The sequence below is a fragment of the Malaya genurostris genome, chromosome 2 (assembly GCF_030247185.1).
Source record: "Malaya genurostris strain Urasoe2022 chromosome 2, Malgen_1.1, whole genome shotgun sequence".
NCBI classification, from domain to species: Eukaryota; Metazoa; Arthropoda; class Insecta; order Diptera; family Culicidae; genus Malaya; species Malaya genurostris.
Genome location: NC_080571.1, coordinates 16,262,959 through 16,286,083, shown reverse-complemented (window position 1 = coordinate 16,286,083; position 23,125 = coordinate 16,262,959). Strand labels below are relative to the sequence as shown.

The window sequence follows — 23,125 nt, the reverse complement described above, 5'->3', positions numbered from 1 at the left end:
GGGGAGATGCACTTTAGTTGATTTTGGGTAGGTTTTGACCCAAAATTAGGTAGGGCTGGTAAGAGTGTAGAGCGCCTTATCCTTCCCACCGGACTGATTCTAAGTATTTTGATACCTTCCCCTCAAACATGTTCTGCCGAGGTCTTTGTTTACCAATCGAGGCAGAGTTGCCATGCTATTTTTTCAAAAATCTGTACTGACTAAAAAACTTATCTGGATTTGTCTCATCATTACGCCAGAAGCGTAAAGATCTGGTGAAAAATGACAAAACCTGGTGAAATCTGTAAAGCGAGATAATGTGGTAGGGTAACAGAGGTATTTTGGACACTTCATATATTTTGGCCCACCTAACAAACTTAATCGATTTTATCGGATTTAATCGATGTTAAGTAACCCATGTTACATAAATTTGAAGGTAAATACATTAAATTACCTATTGCGGGTTTCTCAAAGATATTAAAACATTTGGTGGATATTTATTTAAAGTGGACCAAAATAAAATCAATCCTAAAGTGGGCAAAAATACCTCTATTACCCTATTTGCCAGATAAATCTGGAATATTGGCAACGCTGGATCGAGGCGCTAAGTCTTATTTTCATTCTCGATGTAATAAAAGAAAAAAATGCGTTTTATTTAATATTGGATTTTTAATTGATTGAAGCGGTAGGACACATTTCGAAATGCGCTACGGACAACTAGTGATGGGCCCTGCAGGAAGTGGAAAGGTAAATTCGTTTCGTTAAGAAATCTCACAAAATAAAGAACGTTTCCTCCTCTGCTTCGGCATTAGTCCACATATTGCGCTACTATGCAACGGCATGGTTACGATGATAAACGGCTAATCAAGGTAGTCAACCTAGATCCGGCTGCTGAAGCGTTCGAATATCAACCGTTCATCGACATTCGAGATTTGATCCAGCTGGACGATGCCATGGAAGATGAAGAGCTGCATTACGGTCCGAATGGTGGGTTAGTCTTCTGTATTGAATATTTGCTGGAGAATTCTGACTGGTTGAGAGATCAATTGTGTGGAATCGATTCGGTAGATGGCGATGAGGATGGGGGTGGAGGAGTGACTGATGGTGGAGAAGAGCCGGACGATGACTACATATTGTTCGATATGCCAGGACAGATTGAATTGTACACACATTTGCAAGCAGGGAAACAGTTAGCGAAGTTATTAGAGTCTTGGAATTTTCGTCTATGTTCAGTGTTTTTGGTGGATTCACAATTTATGATCGACGGAGCAAAGTTTTTATCGGGAACTATGGCCGCGCTCAGTGTGATGGTGAACATGGAATTGCCACATGTTAACATTCTGAGTAAAATGGATTTACTAAGTAAAACTAGTAAAGGGCAACTGGATAAGTACTTGGAGCCTGATCCTCAAGCGTTACTAGGTGAAATTACGAATGAATCATCGTGGGGCCGGAAATACAGGAAGCTATCTGAAACCATTGGTCTGCTTATAGAAGACTTCAGCTTAGTTCGTTTCACGCCCCTGAACATCAACGATGAAGAAAATATTGCCGACATGTTACTGATGATTGACAATGTGATACAATTCGGTGAAGACGCTGACGTTAGGACTCGAGATTTTGACCCACCTGAGCCAGATGACCTGGGGGATGATGACGAAAAGTACTTCCAGGACTAGGAAATATATATCAGTTACATGTGTCATTGTTCGAAATGCTTTATTCTCAACTCATTGTTATTTTCGATTTGTCGTTAAGTGCCATGTAATTTCGGAAAATTTAATATTTACAATACGTTTGCACTCGGCGTTGGCATTTTATGTAATTTTATGGTAAATACGCATTTTGAGATGGTACATAGCCTCTCAAAGAGGGTTGTTGAATAAATATCCTTCACATATATCTTACATAAGATGTCAGATTGCTGAATTATTACTTCCTCCTTCGCTTGGATTCGTTCCACCGGATGGATTTGTCGTTGTCGTAGTATCGGTACCGTTCAGATTTGTGGTGGAGTCGTCTGTAGAATTGCCGCTATCATCGGGCTTACTCTCAAGGGAAAAGGGCGGAATGCGACAGTCGAACATGTGGCCGTCTTCCCGTTCCATGCGGAAGGTTCCCCACATGTGACCGCTCGGTGCTTGTAAACTGACATGTGAACTGTACTGAAACGCGGGCAAGCGTGGACTCAAAACCGGTTCTTGCCCAACTACACCACGGCCACGAACAGTTTCCAATGTACCCGACAGAGAGAAGATCCTCCAATGACGTTCACGCAACTGTACACTCAGTTCTCCAAGATTCTCCAGGCGGATGCTGTAACGCCACTAAAAGCGAAACAATTTAAATTAATGCTTTTCGAATGCAAAGGCTTTATAAATTATTTACCCAATAAACTGATGCTGCTGGTGTCTCTCGACAGCCCATATAAAAAGGAATTACCGTCACCCGAATTCCTTCAGTGGTTTCTTTATGTACATCGGAAAGCTCAAGCCATGGGTGATTCTTTCTCTGCCATGCACGCAAAGTGTCCTGCGCATTGAAGGGTGGATCTTTATCTGGTTGATGTGCCAGAAATTTATCGAACAGTTCATGTTGCAGCGGATGTTGATCTCCTGAACTGTATGGTAAAATGTCCTCATGAGCAACATAATCTAAGCCTGGAATCGCGTATAAACTTCTGCTAGATTCTTGATTCCCTAGAAACGTAACGGCTTCTGTTTGAGCTCGAATGTACGGACAATCGCGTTGATCTATTAGGACCTGGTAAAAAGTGTGCGTCTTTTTCTGTACTTCCTTGTTACCATTCGGTGGTACGGTTGAGTCACTTCCGGAAGCAGTTGCCGTCACAGCTTCGTTTTGTCCTCCTTTATTTTGAGTAGGTAAATCTCGATCGTAAACCCGAGCTAACCAGGGGAACAATATTACTCCGCGATACCCAAAAACACGATGCAAAAACAGCTGCCCGGTTTCATATTTTCCTTGGGCTTTTGGTAGCTCCAACTTCCCCACCTCTGCCAGACTGTCGGAAGGAAAAACAAAACGCAAATAATTATATAATCTATGTGCATTCTGCAGTTTTCGAAAGTTTTCCACTGCATGGTTTCCTAATATTGCTTATTCCATTAAGCTATCATGATATTCACAAACATTTCGGTACCGAAGTGAGTGAACCACAGCCAACTCTACATATTGCAGCTTAATACACATTCACCTACCGAGTCTGCTGCTGATCGGATACGGAGAAAAACCGAACGGATAGCTGGAAGCAAATCGGACGAAAATGTCGCACCATTCTATGCGTCACGTAGAATCCCATGGTTACTAATCGTGTCTTAGAAAAAGAGAAAATGTGGCCTTCTGCTTCAATAGACTATTTTATCACTTTTTCCAAATTCTGCTGTGTTTATTACACCGAGCCAACCATAAGATCTTCTTCACCTTCAGCTTCCTTCGGTAATGCAATGAATTGTCAAGTTCAATTTAAAATGCAACGTGATTGTCACTTCAAATGCGCACCCATTGGTTTTCTCACGTAACAGCACTATATTAGCCACAGGGCGTATCTCGTCAAAGTAAATAAACTAGTTTTTCTATTTAAAATTAAACACAACAGTTATAGTTTTGTCTTATGTAATTACTAATGACGGTTTGAGATGTCCATCATTAACCATGTATTTCCGGAACCGGAAGTCGGATCCAGACAAAATACAACAAAAATTGCTACCATAAAACCATTCCTTTAAGTTTATTCGAATCGGTCTTGCCAACTCTGAGAAATTAATGCTAGTTTTTCAGAACTTTAACAGGGCTTTCAAACAAATAACGGTTTAAGAACTTAGGAAAACACAAACTAATTTAGGGTAACAGACGTTACGTTTACAGATTTTTGTTTATTTTTTCCGAACTGGCCGAAAGTCCAAGGTTTCTAGTATCATTTTATACCAAGAGATGAAAGTTTATCTTGGCAGAGTAATTTTCTAGATAAATAAAGAGAAACTGTCATTTGCTGCTGCAGCACTTGAAAATATTCTCCGAGAAGGCTGCTAATAACAAAAAATTTAAGCTGCATTGAAAAAGTCATATAATACGGTCTTATGACTTTCGAATATCATTTTGTCTGAGTGTAGTGTACAGGAGGAATTAGGGAGTTTCTGATTTTATAACGAATAGGGTAACAGAGGCCCAGGATTGATTTTATTTTGGCCCGCTTTGTAAAAATATCCGCCAAATGTTGTAATATCTTTGAAAACCCCTTCCGTAAAAGGTAATTTAATGTGATTAGCTTCAAATTGATGCAACATCGATTAAATCCATAAAGTTTGTTAGGTTGGCCAAAATATATGAATTATATGACTTTTTTTATTAGCACCATTCTCGGAGAATATTTCCAAGTGCTGCAGCTGCAAATGACAGTTGCTCTTTGTTTATCTAGAAATTACTCTGCCAAGATAAACTTTCATCTCTTTGTATAAAATGATACTAGAAATCTTGGTCTTTCGGCCAGTACGGAAAAATAAACCAAAATCTTTATAATCACTGTAAACGTAAACTGTAAACATAATACAAAAAAAATTACTAACTCAGAAATGCAAATAAAACTGTAAACACAATACAAAAAAGTGACTATCAATCAGAAGCATCCGGATTTATTATTCTTCTGACCTGGCAAATTGATAGAAGATTTATCCATTTCTTAGTTTAATAAAAAAAATGATGCTAATGTTATCTCGAAGAAAAAAAGTAATAAACTTTTGACTCCAAATAATGAGAGCATGCTCGTACTCAGAAGAGGGCCCTGGCACCTCCCGATATTGAACACTTTTATAGATTGGTTTGATCTATACTATTTATACATTCAGTTTTTATTAAAGCCTGCTTTGATCTACCTAGTGGTGTAATGATGTCTTTATAACTACTTGTAATATAAGCAATTTATGCAAGTTTTATTTCAGAAATTTTGATTGCTATTACCCATATCGGAATAGCATAGTAAGTAGATAAGGCTTTAAACTAACAATATCTAAACTTTGGAACAGTTTGAATCGTCACCTCAAATGATAATTAGAAGTTTATATGACACTCGGCCCATCTAACTACGGTTTTAAAGTCGATTTTCGTAACGGTCGGTTGGAAACTGTTGACGAAATCAGGATTCATTCTCATGCTCCAGAGAACAGAAATATCACCCGACAAAAGACTGACGTTGTCACGAGTGCTCCGAAGCAGTCTAGGGAGACTGAATAAGGCAGAAGAGTCATGAATTCGGTTCTTTGATAATGTCATGGTATAATTTTCGTAGACTACCTCGAAAACGAAAAATACCATCAAAAGTAAGAACCGGAAATCAGGAACCGGCTAGGTAAATAACTATATGATGTAAAAGATGGAACAGATTTGATGGGCGTTAAAAATACTTTTTCGGTTCTTCACGAGTCGGACCACTCCTTCTAAATGCTATTCGTGAATTATTTATGCAGATAATTGTTGTCATCTGAAAAAGTGTATGCAGATTGCAGAATCACGCAGGTTGCACCATCTGAATCGAATCGTCAACTTCAATAGAATAAGAAAATCTTTTATAAAAATGATCGATTTGCTAAAATTTTCAACAGTCTAAAAGAATTACTAGATGTTGATCCATGTTTTTTACGAACCACGGATTTTACTACTGTTCTAAAATCTATGAACTCGTCGACCCCAAGTCTTTTGGTCTAACAACCACCATGTACTTTTTGATAGAGTTTATAGTCAGCCCTATCCAGGGGCTGGGGTCCACTAGGAGATTGAAAGTACCTATTATCTTTCTCTGGATAGTACCAGCCTAGATGCCGTGTGGAATCCGGCGAAAAAAATGAACCAAGAATAGATCCACTGGGTTCCTGCTTTCATCTTTTATTTGGTATGTTTCTTCTTCCATGTTATTGCTTGTCTTTCATGATTATGATTATAAACTGATTGATAAAAATCAACTAATGCGCAAATCCATTAATTTTACAAAATTAATAACAGAGATAACATATATATTGATTAAATAATAAAAACCCTTATTAATCCATCCTTATTAATGCATTTCTCTTTCTTAAAAAAAAGTCTCATGAAGTTTCCCAAATCGACAAAAGATTTTTGATGCCAAAGAAATTGCATGAGGCGTCGAGATTCATCTCGAAAAAATTTTTTTTTCGAAAAATCGACTTTCTGGGACTTAGAAAAAATATCAAAACATAAAATTTTCGAAATCGAAAAAAAATCGAAAGTCCCAGAAAGTCGATATTTTTCCAAAAAAAATTTTTTTCACCCTTATATATTATAGCGGTAAAAAACAACGTTTTTTGTCGGTTACGTCACTTATACCATCATATCTCCGGAACCCGAAGTCGCAGTCATTTGATCTTCGAACTTGATCAAATGCTCAATAGAAGCTTTCAAACGAGCATAAGTTTGTTAAAATCGGTTCAGCCATCTCTGAGAAAATTGAGCGCGTTAAAATAGCTTCGAAAAGTGCACACACACATTTTCCGATCTCGTCAAACTGAGTCGAATGGTATATAACACTATGGGTCTCCGATGCTCCGTTCGAAAGTCGGGTTTTCCAGCAATTCTAATTTCATTCACTGAAATTTTTACTAACGAATATCCTTCTCCCGTGACGCTTGTGGAGTGCGCATTAGTATATACGGCCTCTAGTAACAACAAGTGTTGGACTAACATCCCTTCCCATTCCTTAGACGATCTAAGTTCGGGCCTGGCCGGCACCGGTACTGATCAATGAATTCTGGGGTTTACAGAAGATGTACATTGAAGGATGATTTACCAGTCCCAGGTCGAATCATCTAGAAATTCCCTGTACAATTTCAGCTAATCCCGATCAGTAACGGAGTGGCAACCAGGGGTGGTGGCTCAAGCTAAAGCTTATAGTCAGCCCTATCCTTGCAGCTTCTCTCTTAAAATGTACAGAAGTCTCTTCTACAGCTCTACGATCAACACCAAAACAAAAATGGAGATGAGACTTATTGATGACGCCGGATATTCGGATCTTGATTTCATAAGCCGAGATGCATTAGCTGGTTAGAGAACTACTTAACGTTGAATATGCGGTTCATGAAACTGCCTTGGCTGACACAAGAAGGCATATCTTGCATGGTGTATTAATTAGGTCGAGGGAATGGGAGGACATGTTAGATAATTAGCGTAACTATCGTTGATTTTATGGTAGTGAAATGGAGCCCAAATTTGCTCAAAACAAATCATCACTGAATTAAGAACCAAGAAAACAAATGGAATACGCAAATGCATAATATATTTCAATCCAAATAAAAATAAAGTCGGGTTCTTTTGAAATCCGCTGTACGGCTAATAAATATCTTTTACAAACCAATCTTAATTTTGTTACAGCTTCGTTATTTCCCAACCGGTATCACCATTTCAAACGGATAGTCCAGTAAATCAGCCGTCGAGGCCCTCGTCTTTGGATCGTACTTGAGACAGCGCTGCAGCATTTCGAGTAGCATCGGTGGATAATAGGAGGGCAGAGCCGGATACTCAATGGTCGTGTTGGGATTGGTGATAACATTTACCTTGGTGTAGATGTTTTTGATGTGCGCGAAGGGTGTCTTCTTGTAGAGTAAAAGATACAGAATGCACCCCAACGACCAGATGTCAGATTTTTTCGACATACGAATTTTGGGCTGTGAATTGGCAGGACTACTCTCTGTAGAAGTATCAATCAGAGCTTCCGGACTGATGTAATTGAATGTGCCCGCTTGCGAAAATTTCATAATACTGGTTGAATCGAAAGCAATGTTGCTCGCGATGCCAAAGTCAATCAGTTTTAGTCGTCCTTTCACCATCAGAAAGTTTGCTGGTTTAAGATCCAGATGGATAACACCGTGCTCGTGAATATAATGCACACACTGCAACATCTGATACCAAATTTGCATGAGAGTGTACAATGGAATGTCCTTGCGATAGCTTTGTAAGATCTTGTGCAGATCACTGTCACCCTTTTCCATTACCAGATAAAGTTGACTCGTCTCAGGAACATGGCAACTGGAATGTAGGACATTAATTTGTATTTAATGAGTTCTGTTTCCAAACAAATACTCACTAGTCGTAGAGCGCTACAACATTCTCGTTTCCTTGCAATTTCGCCAACAGTTTTGTTTCATTCAAGTAGCCTTCCACTAAACTCGTATCACCTTCAAGATTTACCAACTGAGAACAAAATCAATTTATTGAATATTGTCAGTAAAAATAACCGAATACATACTTTCAATGCACATTCAACGCCAGTCCCAAGTTGTTTAGCAGAAAAAACTGAACTGGAGCCGCCCGAACCGAGCTTTCTCAAGATCTGATAGTCTTTACCGTTAATCGTGATTACAGCCAACGGCTTTGTCGGTGGCAGTTCTATCGTTTCCTTTGCTTCCGTCTGATCAGTTTCTTTGTGCGGGGGTGGCGGTGGCTCCGGAGATAGTCGTCGTTCTGGTGATGGTGGTTTCGGTGAAATTTCTTCCTTTTGCCGTGGTCCTTCCTTTTGTGACTGCTCTACAATAGGCGATAGAGGCCTTTCCTTGGACTTAATAGGAGTATCAACTAGCGATAAGGACAGACTGTCGTTCGCACAAACCGCTGGTCTTGCTACACCGGTGGCAAGTGGAGTGGCGAACAATATTTTCTGTGATTTGAATTCATTTTCTAAAGTCGTTCGAGAACCACGGGTGGCCGTTGAGGTTAACATACGGGAAATGGTACCTCGTGTACTATTCAGGGCTAATTTATCTCTCGGTGTCACAAACAGGTGCTTATTTTTGTCTTGGACTTCCTGACTATCTTTCTGAGGAGACTGCACTTTCTGTTCACTCTGTTTCGAAACGTCAGCTGTCTCTTTGGAACACGGTTTCAACTCGGACTCGATTTGATGGTGCCCTGTGCTTAGTACTGATGATGTAGTTGAACTTATTCCAGAATCTCGAGCTTTAGTTGGTTTCTCATCGGTTTGACTGAATATAGTGAATTGCTTCTCTAACTGTGACCGATCTAGCAATGGCATTCGTTTCATTGGTGCTTTCATGATTTCCGTTGGTACTTGATCGGCCATAGAATTCAACTTAGTTTCCAACTTTTTTCTTGCAGGTTTTTCGTTCATATTTTCTTTCTGGCAGGGTGTTATTGGTGGCCGAGATACTTTTGTGGTTTGGTCCAAATCATCGATTCCTTTTGATGGTGTTAGCAAAAATGAATCATTCAAAATTGCACAATTCAAGCTACAATACAAAATCGTTTGTAAACCTTTGCCAATATTTACTTGCGAGTGAGGGAAAGATTTTACTTATCATCGTCCGAATCTGATTCCGATTCCAAAGGTGGCAATTCAGAAACTCGTTTTGGCTGAAAACTACACAATACTTGTCGTTTATGTGGTGTTGATATATTACTTGAATATTTTTACCTTCGTGTGGCTCTAACATGTCTAGGCGATCGTTCTTCGGTTGAAGAATCCCTGTCACTAAACAAAATCGATTTAAAATAAAGTTCTATAGTTGAAATGGATATTATTTAAAATACCTGGTTTTCGAATTGTGTTCAGCTTCATTCTCTAGCGCTTGGAGCTCACTTTCCGTTTGCTTGCTATCTTGTTTTTGTAAAGCGGATAACCGTTTAGGGTGGAGTACGGACATTGTGTCGCTATGCAACCACAAGCCGCCTGACGCTTTTCTTTTCGTTATGATTACAACAAATAGCTCAACTGGGCTGCAGCAAAATAAAATAATCCAAAAATTGAGGATATTTCAATAAAAACGGCTGTTACGAATTTCAGGACAACTGCGGGTGATTGCGAATTGTTTTGACAGTTCTCTTTCGGCATTTTTTGAATTTCGGTAGTGCCAACTTTACAGTGGAGATATAGGCACTGGAAGAAAAAATCAGTATGGAATTCTCATTACGACCTAAGTACAAATGACAGATTTTCTTAACTTATTTTCACATATTAAGGAACAGTCCAATTTTTGTCGATAATTTCTTCATTGCAGATTTAAAGGTTATAGTATTAGTTATCCTAGAGAAAGTATATACACTGAGGTCTTTTTTATATGCGGTCTTTTTTATGTGGTTTTTTTTACGCGACTTTTTTTATGCGAATTAGTTATGCGTTTTTTATGCGAAGTTTCAGAGTTATGCGGTTCAGCGCTGTCAACTATACCGATTTCTCGGTATTTATACCGATTTTTGGACTCGATACAGGAATACAGATATCTCTCAAAATACCGATATTTCAATTTTTACAGATAAATACCGATTTTCAGTTTTTGTGTTGGATTCCATAGGGGTAAACCAGGTCGAGCGACCTTTTTTTTGGTTGTAAAATCAGGTTTCCGCATTAAATCGATGTTTGATTTTTCGAGAAAGAGTGCCTACACTGAGCTAAATTTTCTTTTTCACATTATATGATATTCTAATGATTTTGCACTATTAGCATTTCCAATAATAGTTACAAGATGTGTTCAACATCATGTCAAATATATGAGATGATCTTATGAAACATAAAACTCTTCTTAACGTTATTTTTACAGGATTTCCATATAACGAATGAAATTTCCAGTCTGAGTCAAATTTATTGGCGCGTCTTATAACCATTACTAGATATCCGTACAACATGCATTGGAACAATTTATGAAGCGCATATTATATTCACTTCGAATTTATTTAGATAGGTTCATATATACCATATGACTAGTTTTATAAAATATATATATATATATATATATATATATATATATATATATATATATATATATATATATATATATATATATATATATATATATATATATATATATATATATATATATATATATATATATATATAACTTTCAATGGAGGTCATACGAATAGCAGATAAGATAAGCAGATAATAGCAGAACTACTTTTCGTTGAGGATTCAAGCTTTACTAATATTCCATTCGGTGAGGGAGCACCTCATGATAGTTGCGAAAGAGAAGTGAGATCCCGAGACTGAAAATAAAAAAAATGAATCTTACTAGACAGATAGAGTTATGAAATGTACCGGATATATATTTCATGGTCCGTTAACGCATATCCTTGAACGAAGTTGGATGAGCTGTCTTGTCAGCAATTTAAAATTACATTGAGATGCGGAACCTCCTGAAAAAATGGTCTGGAGCAGTTGATGAATATCGAAGACACAACTATTCACGACTTTCATTGGATTTCCATATAAATTATATGGGATATTTTCATAACTTTCATAATGATAACGTCCATTTAGATTTGACGTACACATTAAATAAAGATTATAAGTTTCCATATAATTTCTATGAATTATATTCTGCATATGATTCATATGACAAATCTAATGAATATAAATAAGATTTTCATTTCAGTGTACTAATTACATCAAATGAAGATAGCTTTTGTATTATTATGAGCACCCTATCGTGCTAACAAAAACATGCTCTTAATTGAAAAGATAGCAGTTTACACTTAATACAGAACCACTTTCAAAATAAAAGTTTTCCAGCACGTAAATTGATAACTTTCACTCTCTGAAAAAACAACCAACAAAATCTCTCAGATCTCTTGCCAGCGATCTTTTCAAATTAACCAACATTATTTTTTGTGTGTAGTACACCGCGGTGCAAGGCTACACTCAAAATAATAATCATGTTATAGTTACGTGAAAAGTTATGTGAATATTTTCCACCCTACTTTTCACGTAGGTTTTAATAGACTGGCATTTAAAAGCTGTTTAATGCATAATCCAGTAAAAATTACGTGTTTCATAGGTAAAATGTAATGTACTGCTCATATCACATTTATCTATCAGTTCATATCAAATTTAGATACCAAAGAATCACTATTTTATATATTGGTTGAAGTCAAAAGGGAAATTTCAGATTTTTATATAAATCTAAAGAATTTAAAATGACATGCAAAACAAAACATTTATTTTAGAAAATCAGCATAGAATTTTAAATAAAAAATAAAAAGCGCTAATAACGTCGTGGGATCTCGAATCGACGAGCTTCCAGAAATCGTTATGTTGTCACTGCCATCCAACTGAAGCCGAAGTCGAGATCCGAGAACTCCCACAACACTACCGATGCAGGTTGAGGTAGCATTACATGGGTCCAGTATCTCTAGCTTCATACCGATTTTGAACTCGTTCATCGGTGGACCAACGGCCTGTTTGAAGCATTCGGCAGGAGCGGGCACACTTCCGGACTCACGCAGGCACTCGATCCAACCGAACACATGGAAACTTTCATACTGGAATGAACCGATCGATGTAGTAAAAAATTGTAATTAAATAACATTTCTCACAAATATTTGCACTACTCACACTTTGAGGGCCACTGTTCGCCATTTTCAAAATCGAGTTTTTCACACTGGAAGTTCACGTAGATTGTTTGACGTTTGGTCAATTCACGTAAACCTCATGTGATGACTCTATTCATTTTAGAGGATGTTCGTATAACATTCATTTTCGTCACGTAAAATATTCAATTTGACATTTGAAACCAGTTTACGTGATTTTTCAAGTGAATCGAACGTGAATTTTTATTTGAGTGTATATTAAACTCTGTTGTGAAAAGTGTACACGGCATGTACACGCTCTTTGAACATAACTTATGGTTTGAGTTGTGATCACACAAATTCATGAACTGGAACTATATGTCAAAATTTGAGTATGAATTTGAGGAAATTTTGCTCAGGCCATGAGTTCTCTCGCATTTATTCATACAATAGAATAAGCATTGAGTTTTCAAACATTTGAGTAAAAAATACTCCTAGCAGTTCAGTGCGTTTTTTTATCGGAATAATATTATCGAACTTAAAGGATGGAAGAATACGTCTTTTTTCATTGCCGTTTCTAGTTCTGGTTTTTAAAACCATAAATTATCAATCATAGATGTTTTCGATAGAAATTTTCAACATCGTTCAATTTCGACTCCAAACCGGTCAAAAGGAAACGGTTTGAATCACTTTTCTGGGCTTTCCATTCAAAAGAAAGAAGAATGACTTTGTACATAAATATTTAAGAATAAGAATGTTTTTATTTTGACTGCAAGGAACTCAAGTTTTTCCATATTTTGAGTAAAAACACTCAAATTTTGAAAGCTTCGTCTCTTAACTAAAAATGAGTAGATATGTGGTAACTCAGATTTAGAGTACGTGCACTTTTTATGAATTTTAGTGGTGTGTCGTTCAATTTTGAGTTATGTTGAATGAGAGCGTATTGACATTGAAAGTCATTAAATCAACAGGCTCATAAATCTAATTCAGAACGATTATTAAGGCTGTGAACCATTTCATAAATAAGTTTAAATTTGATCAAAATCCGAAATTTCGGAAGTTATTTTTATTGAGTAGTAGAATTTAACTAAAACTGCAAACCAATTAAACAAATTAACCAATTTGACATGATTTAATTTCACTGTAAATGAAATTATGACAAGTAGTTTAATAATTGCAATACAGAGAGCACACACTTAAAACCATTTCTCGAGCTCGGCGTAATAAAATGCCGAAACTGATCAGCAACACGTAAATTTGATGATTGCTCAGTAATCAATACGCATGTTTCTGAACTTCGTTAAATGCATTCACTGGCATTTCGGTAAAATGCTTCACTTTGCCGAAATTTGGCATAATTGCTTGCTGAATTTATCAGTAAACAACAGATATACTGACATCAGCAGAGACGTTTGCCGAGATTTCTGATGAAATTCTCGAGTAAAAAAATGGATAATCTTCGAAGAAGCGTGGAACCACTTGCAAGTAAAAATATTGAATAAATATAGTGACTTTATCAGAGTACTCGCGATTATAAGGGAAAAACACCCAACACGGTGTTGCTACATGTTTTCAGGTAGAGCCTTTAAGCACTACTAACAACAAATTTGTAAGCCTCCTTCAAGTGTTAATAAAATGAATTTTTGATCCTGAATGGCATGTTTATAATGTTGAGAAATTACAAACAAAATTAATTGACTAGATTTTTAATTACTGATGATTCGGTAATTTATTTTTTTCATTTTTTCGTTTTATTGGATTGCCGAATATTCAATGAACGTTTCACTGAGCAAACAGTAAATCCTATGTTGACGATTTCGGCAATATTTGAGACGTTTGTCAAACTTGAGGGTGCCGAGACGCTCAGTAATTTTAGTTTTGCCGAGATGATTGCTGATTACTCGGCGGTGCGAATCTCGGCATTTTTTGCCGAGACTCAGCTAAAAAATTTAAGTGTGTAATGAATATTCACAGCACGCTGCTGGAAAGCCATATGTTATTGTGGTTGACATCGTTCTGCAAAGATCAAAACAATGAAGAATAATAGCTAAAAAAAGTTGGATATTACTAACTTCATATTCATTCAGTACATTTTTCCATGCTTTCCCACAAAATAATAGATCAGAATATCATTACTACGATAAAAAAAATTACAAGTTTACTTGATTTATAATGTTCGATTGTTTATCACCGTGCTGTGAAAACACGACAATTTACCTCAGTGTGCTGAACTAATTTCGTGCACTTCCTTCGTTCGTGCAGTGAAAGTGAAAGCTAGAAATGTCAAGAAATTGTTCCGTGGTGGTGCTCGATATACGGTGAGAAAAGGAAAAGTTTTTCCCTTCATGGTTGCAACAGCAGTCAACAGAATCACATTCATTTTTGTCTGGTGATTGGTTGGAAATTTAATGTTACTGTGATTACGGTTGGAAAATGGATTCGCTTGGTTCGGAAATCGGTCAGAAGATGAGGGTAAGCAATAATTTTCCAGCATAATGTTATGATTTGTGGATGAAAAGAAATACTGATTATGTCGAGTTCTAAATTATTTTTCTTTTCGAAACGTTACAGAGCGCCGTAAAGGCGAAACTAATAGAGCTGGGCACCGGTTCTGCAAGTGGATATATTGATGATGAGCTACCGGATTATGTGATGATTATGGTAGCGAATAAACGTTCACGACAGCAGATGATCGATGATTTGCAGCTGTTTCTGGGCAGTCAAACTGAAGTGTTTGTTAACTGGCTACACCAAGTGCTTCAGAAGTTAGAAGAGGTAACGCTGCCAGCTTCTGCAACATCTTCTATCACTGGAACTGCAAAAACCTCGAAGGATTCTAGCGGAAAGCGCAAAGCTAGTGAGCAAAAAGATAAAAAGGAAAAGAAAAAAGATAAGAAGACCAAGAAACCAAAAGAGAAGACTCCTGAAGTAGTTGGAGACGTCCGTACGCCTCCACATCCAGCTCCGCTGGGAGCAAACTCGATTCAGGATGTATTTGCTAATCAATTTATTCAGCAAGCAAAGAAATCGTTAGATATTGATGGATCTGCTCCAAAGGAAGATTCAAGTGAAATGACACCTCCTCTACGAGAAAACTGTAACTCACAAACGGAGAATGAGTTCGATATTCCAACTATATCTGAAATTGCCGGTCAAACTGCTTTGCAAAAACACCAGAAAGAACTGTGCGAACTGGAGGAAATCCAACAAAGAATAAAACAAGCAAAAAAGCAACTGAAAGCGATGGGCTCTGACGAGTCCGAAGATGAGGACTTTTTGAACATTAAAGCAAATGACGAAGATTTGGAGAACATCGAGGATGGTGGTCTGGCCCATGCCAGAAGGAAGGAAAAACTAAAAGCGCAAATGGCAGAATCAGAGAAACACAAGGAACCCGAGAAGGAAATACGCAGTGATACTCCTCCTCCACCCGTTGAATTGGTTAGCAAAAGAAAATCTGTTATGGAACGTCTAGGGACGCGTCCAGAACCAAAAGCGCCTTCGGAAGTAGTAGCTTCAGAGTCTGCCACAAATAAAGGAACTATCATCAGTCTATCAGCTCATCGCAGAGAAGAAAGAGAGTTGTACGTTCCGGTTTTTCGTCGGAAGGAAATGGAGGAGCAGAAGGCTAAGAAAGCTAGAGAAGCGAAACCAGTTCGAGCTAATCGAAGCCGAAGTCGGGAAAGAGATCGTCGACGTTCTCCTCCAAGTTGGTCGGCACGAAGGGACAATAGTCGTGATCGGTCGCGAAGTAGACGCGACCGTGATAGAGATAGGGAGCGAGACAGACCTAAGAGCCGTGATCGTGGTCGTGAACGTGAACGCGAACGAGAACGCGAACGGGACCGAGGACGATCGACGGCTAAAGTGAACAATGGAACCGATGTGCGTACTCGCATAGGATCTCGTGTAATTGTTCTTCCTCCAAAACCGGAATACATTGAAGAAGATGAATTGGAGGTTCCAATACCGAGCGTGGTGAAAGTTCAACCTCGTCCTCAAATCCCAAAAAGCAAGCAACCTAGTAAAAATTTACTATTAAAAGCAATGGCCGAAGCACAACGTTCAACGGCCGCTAATGTTAAGAAAACTATAAGCAATGTAGATGAAATACCTTTGCGGCACCGTCGAATGCTGATCGAGATTCCTGGCGCAAATTCAGAAAGCTTGCAGCCGCTAGATGTTGATTATGGTGAGGACGACGATGATGATGAGGACATTGTGAATCATGTTCTCGGCGATGACGACGAGGACGACGAACTGCAGCGAATTCTTGCCAATGCTAACGACGAATATATTCCGGAACCTGTGTCCATGTCGATCTCCGGACGATCAGACACCGATAGCGATGGATATGTGTATGTTCCTTCTGCAAAACTGTCCGGTCAGGCTCACACCGGATCGCTAGAAGAATATGATCCCAAAGATATATCCAAGAATCCCAAGTTTGTCGTCACGTTGGACGGAGGAGCATACAAAAAAACTCGCACTTCTCCCAGTCATACACCACCTCCCCCGGTGAAACCGAAACTCTCCATCAAGGATCGAATTGGTGTTAAAGTTTCGCCAAATAAGAGCGAAAAAAAGTCCACTCCGCCAGATGAAGACGAAAAGGACGACCGTGTCCATCAAGAAACTCTAAAACGACGAAAGGAACGTTTTAGCGTGAAAGCTCAATCTAAGGAAGCTGCAAAGCAACGAGATGGTGCCTCAAAAACGTCACCAGAAAAACGATCCAAGTCATCGTCGTCGAAAAAATCTAGTCCCACTAAAAGAGATAAAACAGCTCGTGCTTCCAACACTGATTCGAATCGGAAAACTTCACCGGGCCGAGATTTGAATGAGCTGCTACTACAGCGCACCAAGGAACTACTGGTAGATGATAGTGTGTCCTCTTCGCCAATCTACATGTCCAAAACAGATTACGACAAAATTGAACCCAACTCGTCGTCTCGCAAACGAAAACGTGTATCGCCTATTCAATTTGCCCTCACGGATGAGGAAGCGGATGATACGGACGGTGAGTACAATCACCATCGGGATCGCGAACTTCGAGAGAGAAAATCGGTGGAACGAGCAGCTAGTGTCGACGAGGACAGCGTCGGCAGCAGACAGGATCAGCGGAAGGAACGCGAGAGTGAACGTAGGGGCAATGACGAAGAGAGGAGAAAAAGTGTTGGTACCGGCAGTAGTAAAAAAATTAGTACGAATAGTAGTGAGCCTGCGGAGCCAAAAACTCCTACCAAGAAGATTAGGAAGCTGGAATCGACTAGAAAGTTTGATGATATACCGCAATGTAAGTATACACTGGAATCTAAGAAATCTAAGATCGGGTTTAAACAGTTCAATTTTATCCTAACCGATAGTGCTCAGCTCCGTTTCGGTTCCTTCGGATGGTTTGTCCAAAAGCAAGGCTACCATCAAGGAACGTTGCAAATATTTCCCGCTCTGTCGGCAGGGTGACTCCTGTGAATTTCTTCATCCGAGCACTATGTGTAAAGCGTTCCCAGCATGCAAGTTCGGCGACAAGTGTCTCTATCTGCATCCGTTCTGCAAATTCGACAAAACCTGCCATCGGCTGGATTGCAACTATATGCATACGAAACCGCTCTCAAGTCACGGATTGGGTTCCAGTGGGACGTCGGCTCCTCCGTTGGGTTAGTCGCTATAAAGATTTCCTCTTTTTTTTTGGAACGTAATACTTATCTTTACATTGCAGCATCCTCGGTAGTGCCGGTATCGACTTATAAATCCATAACTGCGAAACCTCTTCCGCAGATGTGCAAGTTTTACCCAGGTTGCACGAACGGCCTGTGTCAATACTATCATCCGAAGATGTGCCGATTCGGGAAACACTGCATGAACAAGGTGGAATGCAATTTCTACCATCACGAGTTGCCCGGCGGCCTTAGTGGCCTTGGAGATTATCCCGAGGCACCGCAGAAGGATAAATTTAAGTGGATCTCCCCATTCTCAGCTTAGAGCGATTGGACTTTCGGATATTTTTATAGGTTCATTTAGGACTTCACAATGTCATCTATTCTACTGGTACCCAACCTCCAACGGTATCTATGTATTCAATTCACTTCTGCTACATACAAACATACATGCATACATACATACTAGTTTCTAAGGTTATTTGATGTGTTTTTATTGTTTTCGTAGTTCTAAGCTAGAGTTATTTATTATGAATTGGACTGCTTCAAAATCGAAAATTGAAAATTAGGCGCACAGCGGTTGTTTCTCTCGAAAACAGATGCGCCCGGTATACCAGGTAAAATCGAAATTGGGTCATTATTCGGTTGGTAAACCAGCTAAAGTATAAAAAAATCATTTGTATTGTGGCATGAAAAAGTCTCTCAAATAATTGTAAATATCAACAAGGAGAAAGGACGTACAGAATTTCACTGGAACTAGGTTTAAAACACAAACCATTATCTCCTGTCCGAGGGTAGAATTAAAAAATTTTCGAAAGAAAACCACTTTCGATGGCAGATCGATGTTTTATTAGTGAATAAAGTTTGAAAATCTATGAACAAAGAAAAATAAACAGTGAACTTTTATGTTGCAATTAAGTTACTACACAAGTACTAAAAATATGGTATCAAGCATTTTGGTTGAGAAAAATAACACTAATATAATCGTTTCACCGAACATAAAATTGTTGTATTAATAGCGGCCCTTACACGAGATTTATTTTTGTCATTTTTAATGATGACTAAGTAATGATATTTCAAATTTGCATAGAAAACTCGTCATCACTGCACCATACACGTTCATTAAAATGATATTATTTTTTAGTAATGACACTTTTAATGATCGTGTAAGGTTCGCTAATGATATCCAAAAATCCGAAAGCCTTCAATGAGTTTATAAAAAATCTGTAGATATGGCTACATATGGCTGATTCGGAAGGAAGAATAAGAAGCCAGTTGTCAGTTCTTGTCTTAGGTCGAACCCATTGCCATGATTCATCTACCATATACACTCACCATGATGCAATGTTTCGATCGAAAGTGAAAGCGCGCCTCTAGTGTTGGGAGTCAAAAATGTTTGACAGTTAGTTTGCTTACTTCTAGAAAGAATAACTGGTGCAAGTTTGATCAAAGTAGTCACTTCATTCTAAATTTTCCCGCCAAGGAGCACGGTCAAGTTTTTCTACTGTGTTTGATAAGTGGTGAAAACTAAAGAATTTTTCTCGTTTCAGAGACAGAGGAACATTTTTCGACTGTATTTTGCAATCGGAATCGAATCGTAGATTGTTTGAGATCCAAAAAGAAGGAATTATGACGGACGGTGGTGGCGGTTTGCGTCCCCCTGACCCTGGAGACAAAAATGAAACGGAAATGGAAACCCAAAATGCAACAGCAGCTAAACGTAAAACGGAAACCTATCTGTACACAATTCAGGATGATGGACCATACAGAATTTACGTGGAAAGTGCAAATGATGAGAAAATCAATAAATTTTCGTTAGGTTCACTCATTCGGAGAATGGATCAATATCGGAACCACGTAATTGAACTCAAGTACCTCGGAAGAAATAATCGTCTTCATGAATAGCTTCACGAAGGCCAATAATTTTGTTGGAGATAAGCAAATAAAAGAATGCGGCTATAAGGCGTATATTCCACGTCATCTGATTTGTATTACCGGAGTCCTAGCAGGCATTCCGACAAATATTACGGTTGATGAAATCAAACAAGAAATCGAGTGCGAAAGTCAAGTGATGGATGTCTATAGGTTAAATCGATTTGCGGATGGTAGACCGAGACCGACGAACCGAGTAAGAGTAACATTCCGTGCGAAACAGTTGCCTGAGAAAGTCAAACTCTTTTGCTGTGTCCAAAAGGTTCAGCCATTCATTCAGAAAGTTTTGTTCTGTGGAAAGTGTCATCGTTTCAACCATAAAACTGAAAATTGTAAAGGGAAGCAGCGCTGCACCAACTGTGCACAAATCCACGATGAAGAAGAAACCCACCAAATTTGTACGAATGCTACTAGATGCCTACACTGCAAGTCTTCAGACCATAAAACAACAGATGATAACTGTCCGGAAAAGGAGAAACAAAGAACCATCAAATCCGTGATGGCTAAAAACAGTCTAACATACATCGAAGCCCGTGAATTAGTAACACCGACATTAACCAGAAATATGTATGAATCTTTGGTAGATTCTGCAACGGATCCAACACCAGCAGAAAGTTTCTCAAAAATAGTTGCAGGAAAGTTTGTAAGAAAGTCTTCGGATGTAACAGGAACGATCCCCAAACGCAGGATGGATAACAAGGCAAACAATGGACAAATGTTCACCAGCGTGAGCCAAAATCAAAACGAAGTCAAAGAAAAACGAACGAAGACGGAAAATGGCAACCAAGCGCCAAGCAGAATGAAGCTTACATGTAATAACCGGAATAACGCATTTTCTAATCCATTTACAGTTACTGAAGAGGAACGATGGAGGAACATTATATCCGAGGCCGGGAAAGCAGCAAAGGAAACAGCGGACAAAAATATGAGAGGCACGTTTATGAACTTTTACAGTGAGTTGGTTCAGAAAAGCGAATTTCCACGTGAAGTAAAACAAACTATAAAGGAAGTATCTAAAAAACATTTCAAATTAGATAATACTATATTCTAAACTTTCAGCAATGGATACATTTAAAATGATACAGTTAAATATACAAAGCATACATAAGAACAAAGACGAATTGCACAGGATGTTGACTAGCGGCGACTACTCAGCAGCCTTGTTATCTGAAACGTGGACTAAAACAGAATATGAAGAATCAAGAAAATACAACATTTCTCGCTACCACAAAATTTTAAGATCTAGAGATGATAGTTATGGTGGATCAGGTATATATTTGCGTCAAGATTGGGGATATACAGAAATCTCGTTTAACGGTATATCCAAGTCAACGCAAGTCGTTGCCATTAAAATAGTTAGATTAGATTTAGTATTGGTTTCATTATACATCAAACCATCAATAACAATAAAAGATATGGAAGAAGATCTAATAAAAATATTTGAAACGATCAAACATTTCAAAAAAGTTATAATTGGCGGCGATTGGAACGGACATCACTTCGCATGGGGTAATGACTATGCTGATATAAAAGGAAATGTTATAATGGACATAATTAATATATATGACGTTTTGATACTTAATGATGGATCAAAGACTTTTGTACCCTTAGAGCTGAACAAAAGAGCTACAGCGATTGATATAACATTAGCCACTAGTAGTATCTACAATGATACAGAATGGAAGGTAATAAATGAAAGTATAGGGAGCCACCACCTAATCATACAAATAAACTTCATTTTTCAAAGCAAAACAATATCAAGACCTCAATACACATATAATAACAAGAAAATACACGAAGAAATAAATAATATTAACTTGTCAGAAATAAATAGTATTAACGATTTTCAAAAAATGGTTCAAAAAATTTACAAAAATAATAAAATTAAAAATAAGTACTCTCCAAAATTCTGGTGGTCTGAAAAAGTAGACCAAGCTTGGAAAGATAAACAAAGAGCAAGAAAAAATTTCAACAAAAACTCAAACTTAGAAAATCTCATTTTATTCAAAAAACATCAAGCAATTTTTAATAGAAACAAGCGAGAAGAAATTCAAAATAAGTTTATCGAGTTTGTTTCTAGTGTTGACCCAAAAACAAGCTCGAATGAGTTATGGCATAAAATTAATAAAATAACAGGTAAATACAAAACTCAAACAAATAATATTTTACACGACGACGAAAATTTAGCAAATCAATTTATTGATAAGCACTTTGGTATAAATGACATCCAACCCTTGCAATCTTCTTATAATTGCATTAACTATGATTTGATGAACATCCAAAAATTTGAAAGAATAGTTAACAAGAAAAAAAGGTCATCACCAGGAGAAGACAAAATCACATACGAAATGCTACGAACATTATCAATAGAATCTAAAGAATCCCTAATAAAAGAAATTAATAAATGCTGGAAAAATTGCTACCTACCGATAACATTGAAAACCATTAAAATAATAGCCATTCCAAAGCCTGGTAAAGACCAATCATCAATAGAAGGAAAAAGACCAATATCATTAATACCAACAATTACTAAAACAATAAACACAGAAGTTCTATACCAACTACAAACCTTCCTAGACAATAATAACATTATACCTAAAACCTCATTCGGATTCCGTAAAAACAACTCAACATTAACTTGCGCTAACTACCTGTTAAACAAAGTAAAACAAAATAAACGGGAAGGGTTCCTAACGGCAGTAATATTTTTGGATCTATCTAACGCTTTTAATACTGTTGACAACTCATTGCTGGAACAAATAATGAATAATTTTTCCATACCATCAGAAATAATAATGTGGATAACAAGTTTTCTCAAAAATAGAAAAATAATATTCAATACAAGAAACAAAACCATAGAGAGATTTATAAGTAACGGACTACCCCAAGGCGATGTGATGTCACCAACACTGTTTAATATATATACTGTCAATCTACATAATCTCATAGAAGACGATATTGAGCTAATGCAATTTGCAGATGATTTTGCTATCCTAATCAAATCAAATACCGTAGAAAATATAAATAAAAGAGGACAGATTTTTATAGATAAATTTATAACAGAAATGACTAAACTGAAATTCCAAGTAAACGTCGATAAAACAAAAGCAATGTTATTCCAAAATAGTAATAATACATTAAATATCAAAATTGAAAACAAAATAATCGAAACAGTAAAACAGTATCCTTACTTAGGCATAACTTTCGATAGATTTTTAAGTTTTGGAGCACACATTAAG

General features: G+C 37.6%; 4 protein-coding genes across 4 annotated transcripts; 2 read left to right on the top strand and 2 right to left on the bottom strand.

The window, feature by feature from the left end:
• Positions 1-565: 565 nt before the first annotated feature.
• On the top strand, positions 566-1,708 carry LOC131430214 (GPN-loop GTPase 3). Its single transcript, XM_058594969.1, has 2 exons — positions 566-726; positions 792-1,708. Exons 1-2 carry the CDS (start codon positions 682-684, stop codon positions 1,656-1,658), a joined length of 912 nt encoding a protein of 303 aa, XP_058450952.1. The 5' UTR covers positions 566-681; the 3' UTR covers positions 1,659-1,708.
• Positions 1,680-3,461, bottom strand: LOC131430213 (polymerase delta-interacting protein 2). Its single transcript, XM_058594968.1, has 3 exons — positions 3,198-3,461; positions 2,368-3,001; positions 1,680-2,306 (listed from the first exon to the last, which is right to left on the bottom strand). The coding sequence occupies exons 1-3, from the start codon at positions 3,296-3,298 to the stop codon at positions 1,896-1,898; spliced, it is 1,146 nt and encodes a 381-aa protein (XP_058450951.1). The 5' UTR covers positions 3,299-3,461; the 3' UTR covers positions 1,680-1,895.
• A 3,832-nt stretch (positions 3,462-7,293) lies between these two features.
• Positions 7,294-9,835, bottom strand: LOC131432041 (uncharacterized). The gene is made up of 6 exons (XM_058598082.1): positions 9,547-9,835; positions 9,431-9,487; positions 9,311-9,376; positions 8,249-9,245; positions 8,087-8,193; positions 7,294-8,028 (listed from the first exon to the last, which is right to left on the bottom strand). Exons 1-6 carry the CDS (start codon positions 9,657-9,659, stop codon positions 7,380-7,382), a joined length of 1,989 nt encoding a protein of 662 aa, XP_058454065.1. The 5' UTR covers positions 9,660-9,835; the 3' UTR covers positions 7,294-7,379.
• A 4,738-nt stretch (positions 9,836-14,573) lies between these two features.
• LOC131430105 (zinc finger CCCH domain-containing protein 14) lies at positions 14,574-18,942 on the top strand. The gene is made up of 4 exons (XM_058594790.1): positions 14,574-14,769; positions 14,869-17,593; positions 17,664-17,954; positions 18,017-18,942. The coding sequence occupies exons 1-4, from the start codon at positions 14,731-14,733 to the stop codon at positions 18,277-18,279; spliced, it is 3,318 nt and encodes a 1,105-aa protein (XP_058450773.1). The 5' UTR covers positions 14,574-14,730; the 3' UTR covers positions 18,280-18,942.
• Positions 18,943-23,125: the final 4,183 nt, after the last annotated feature.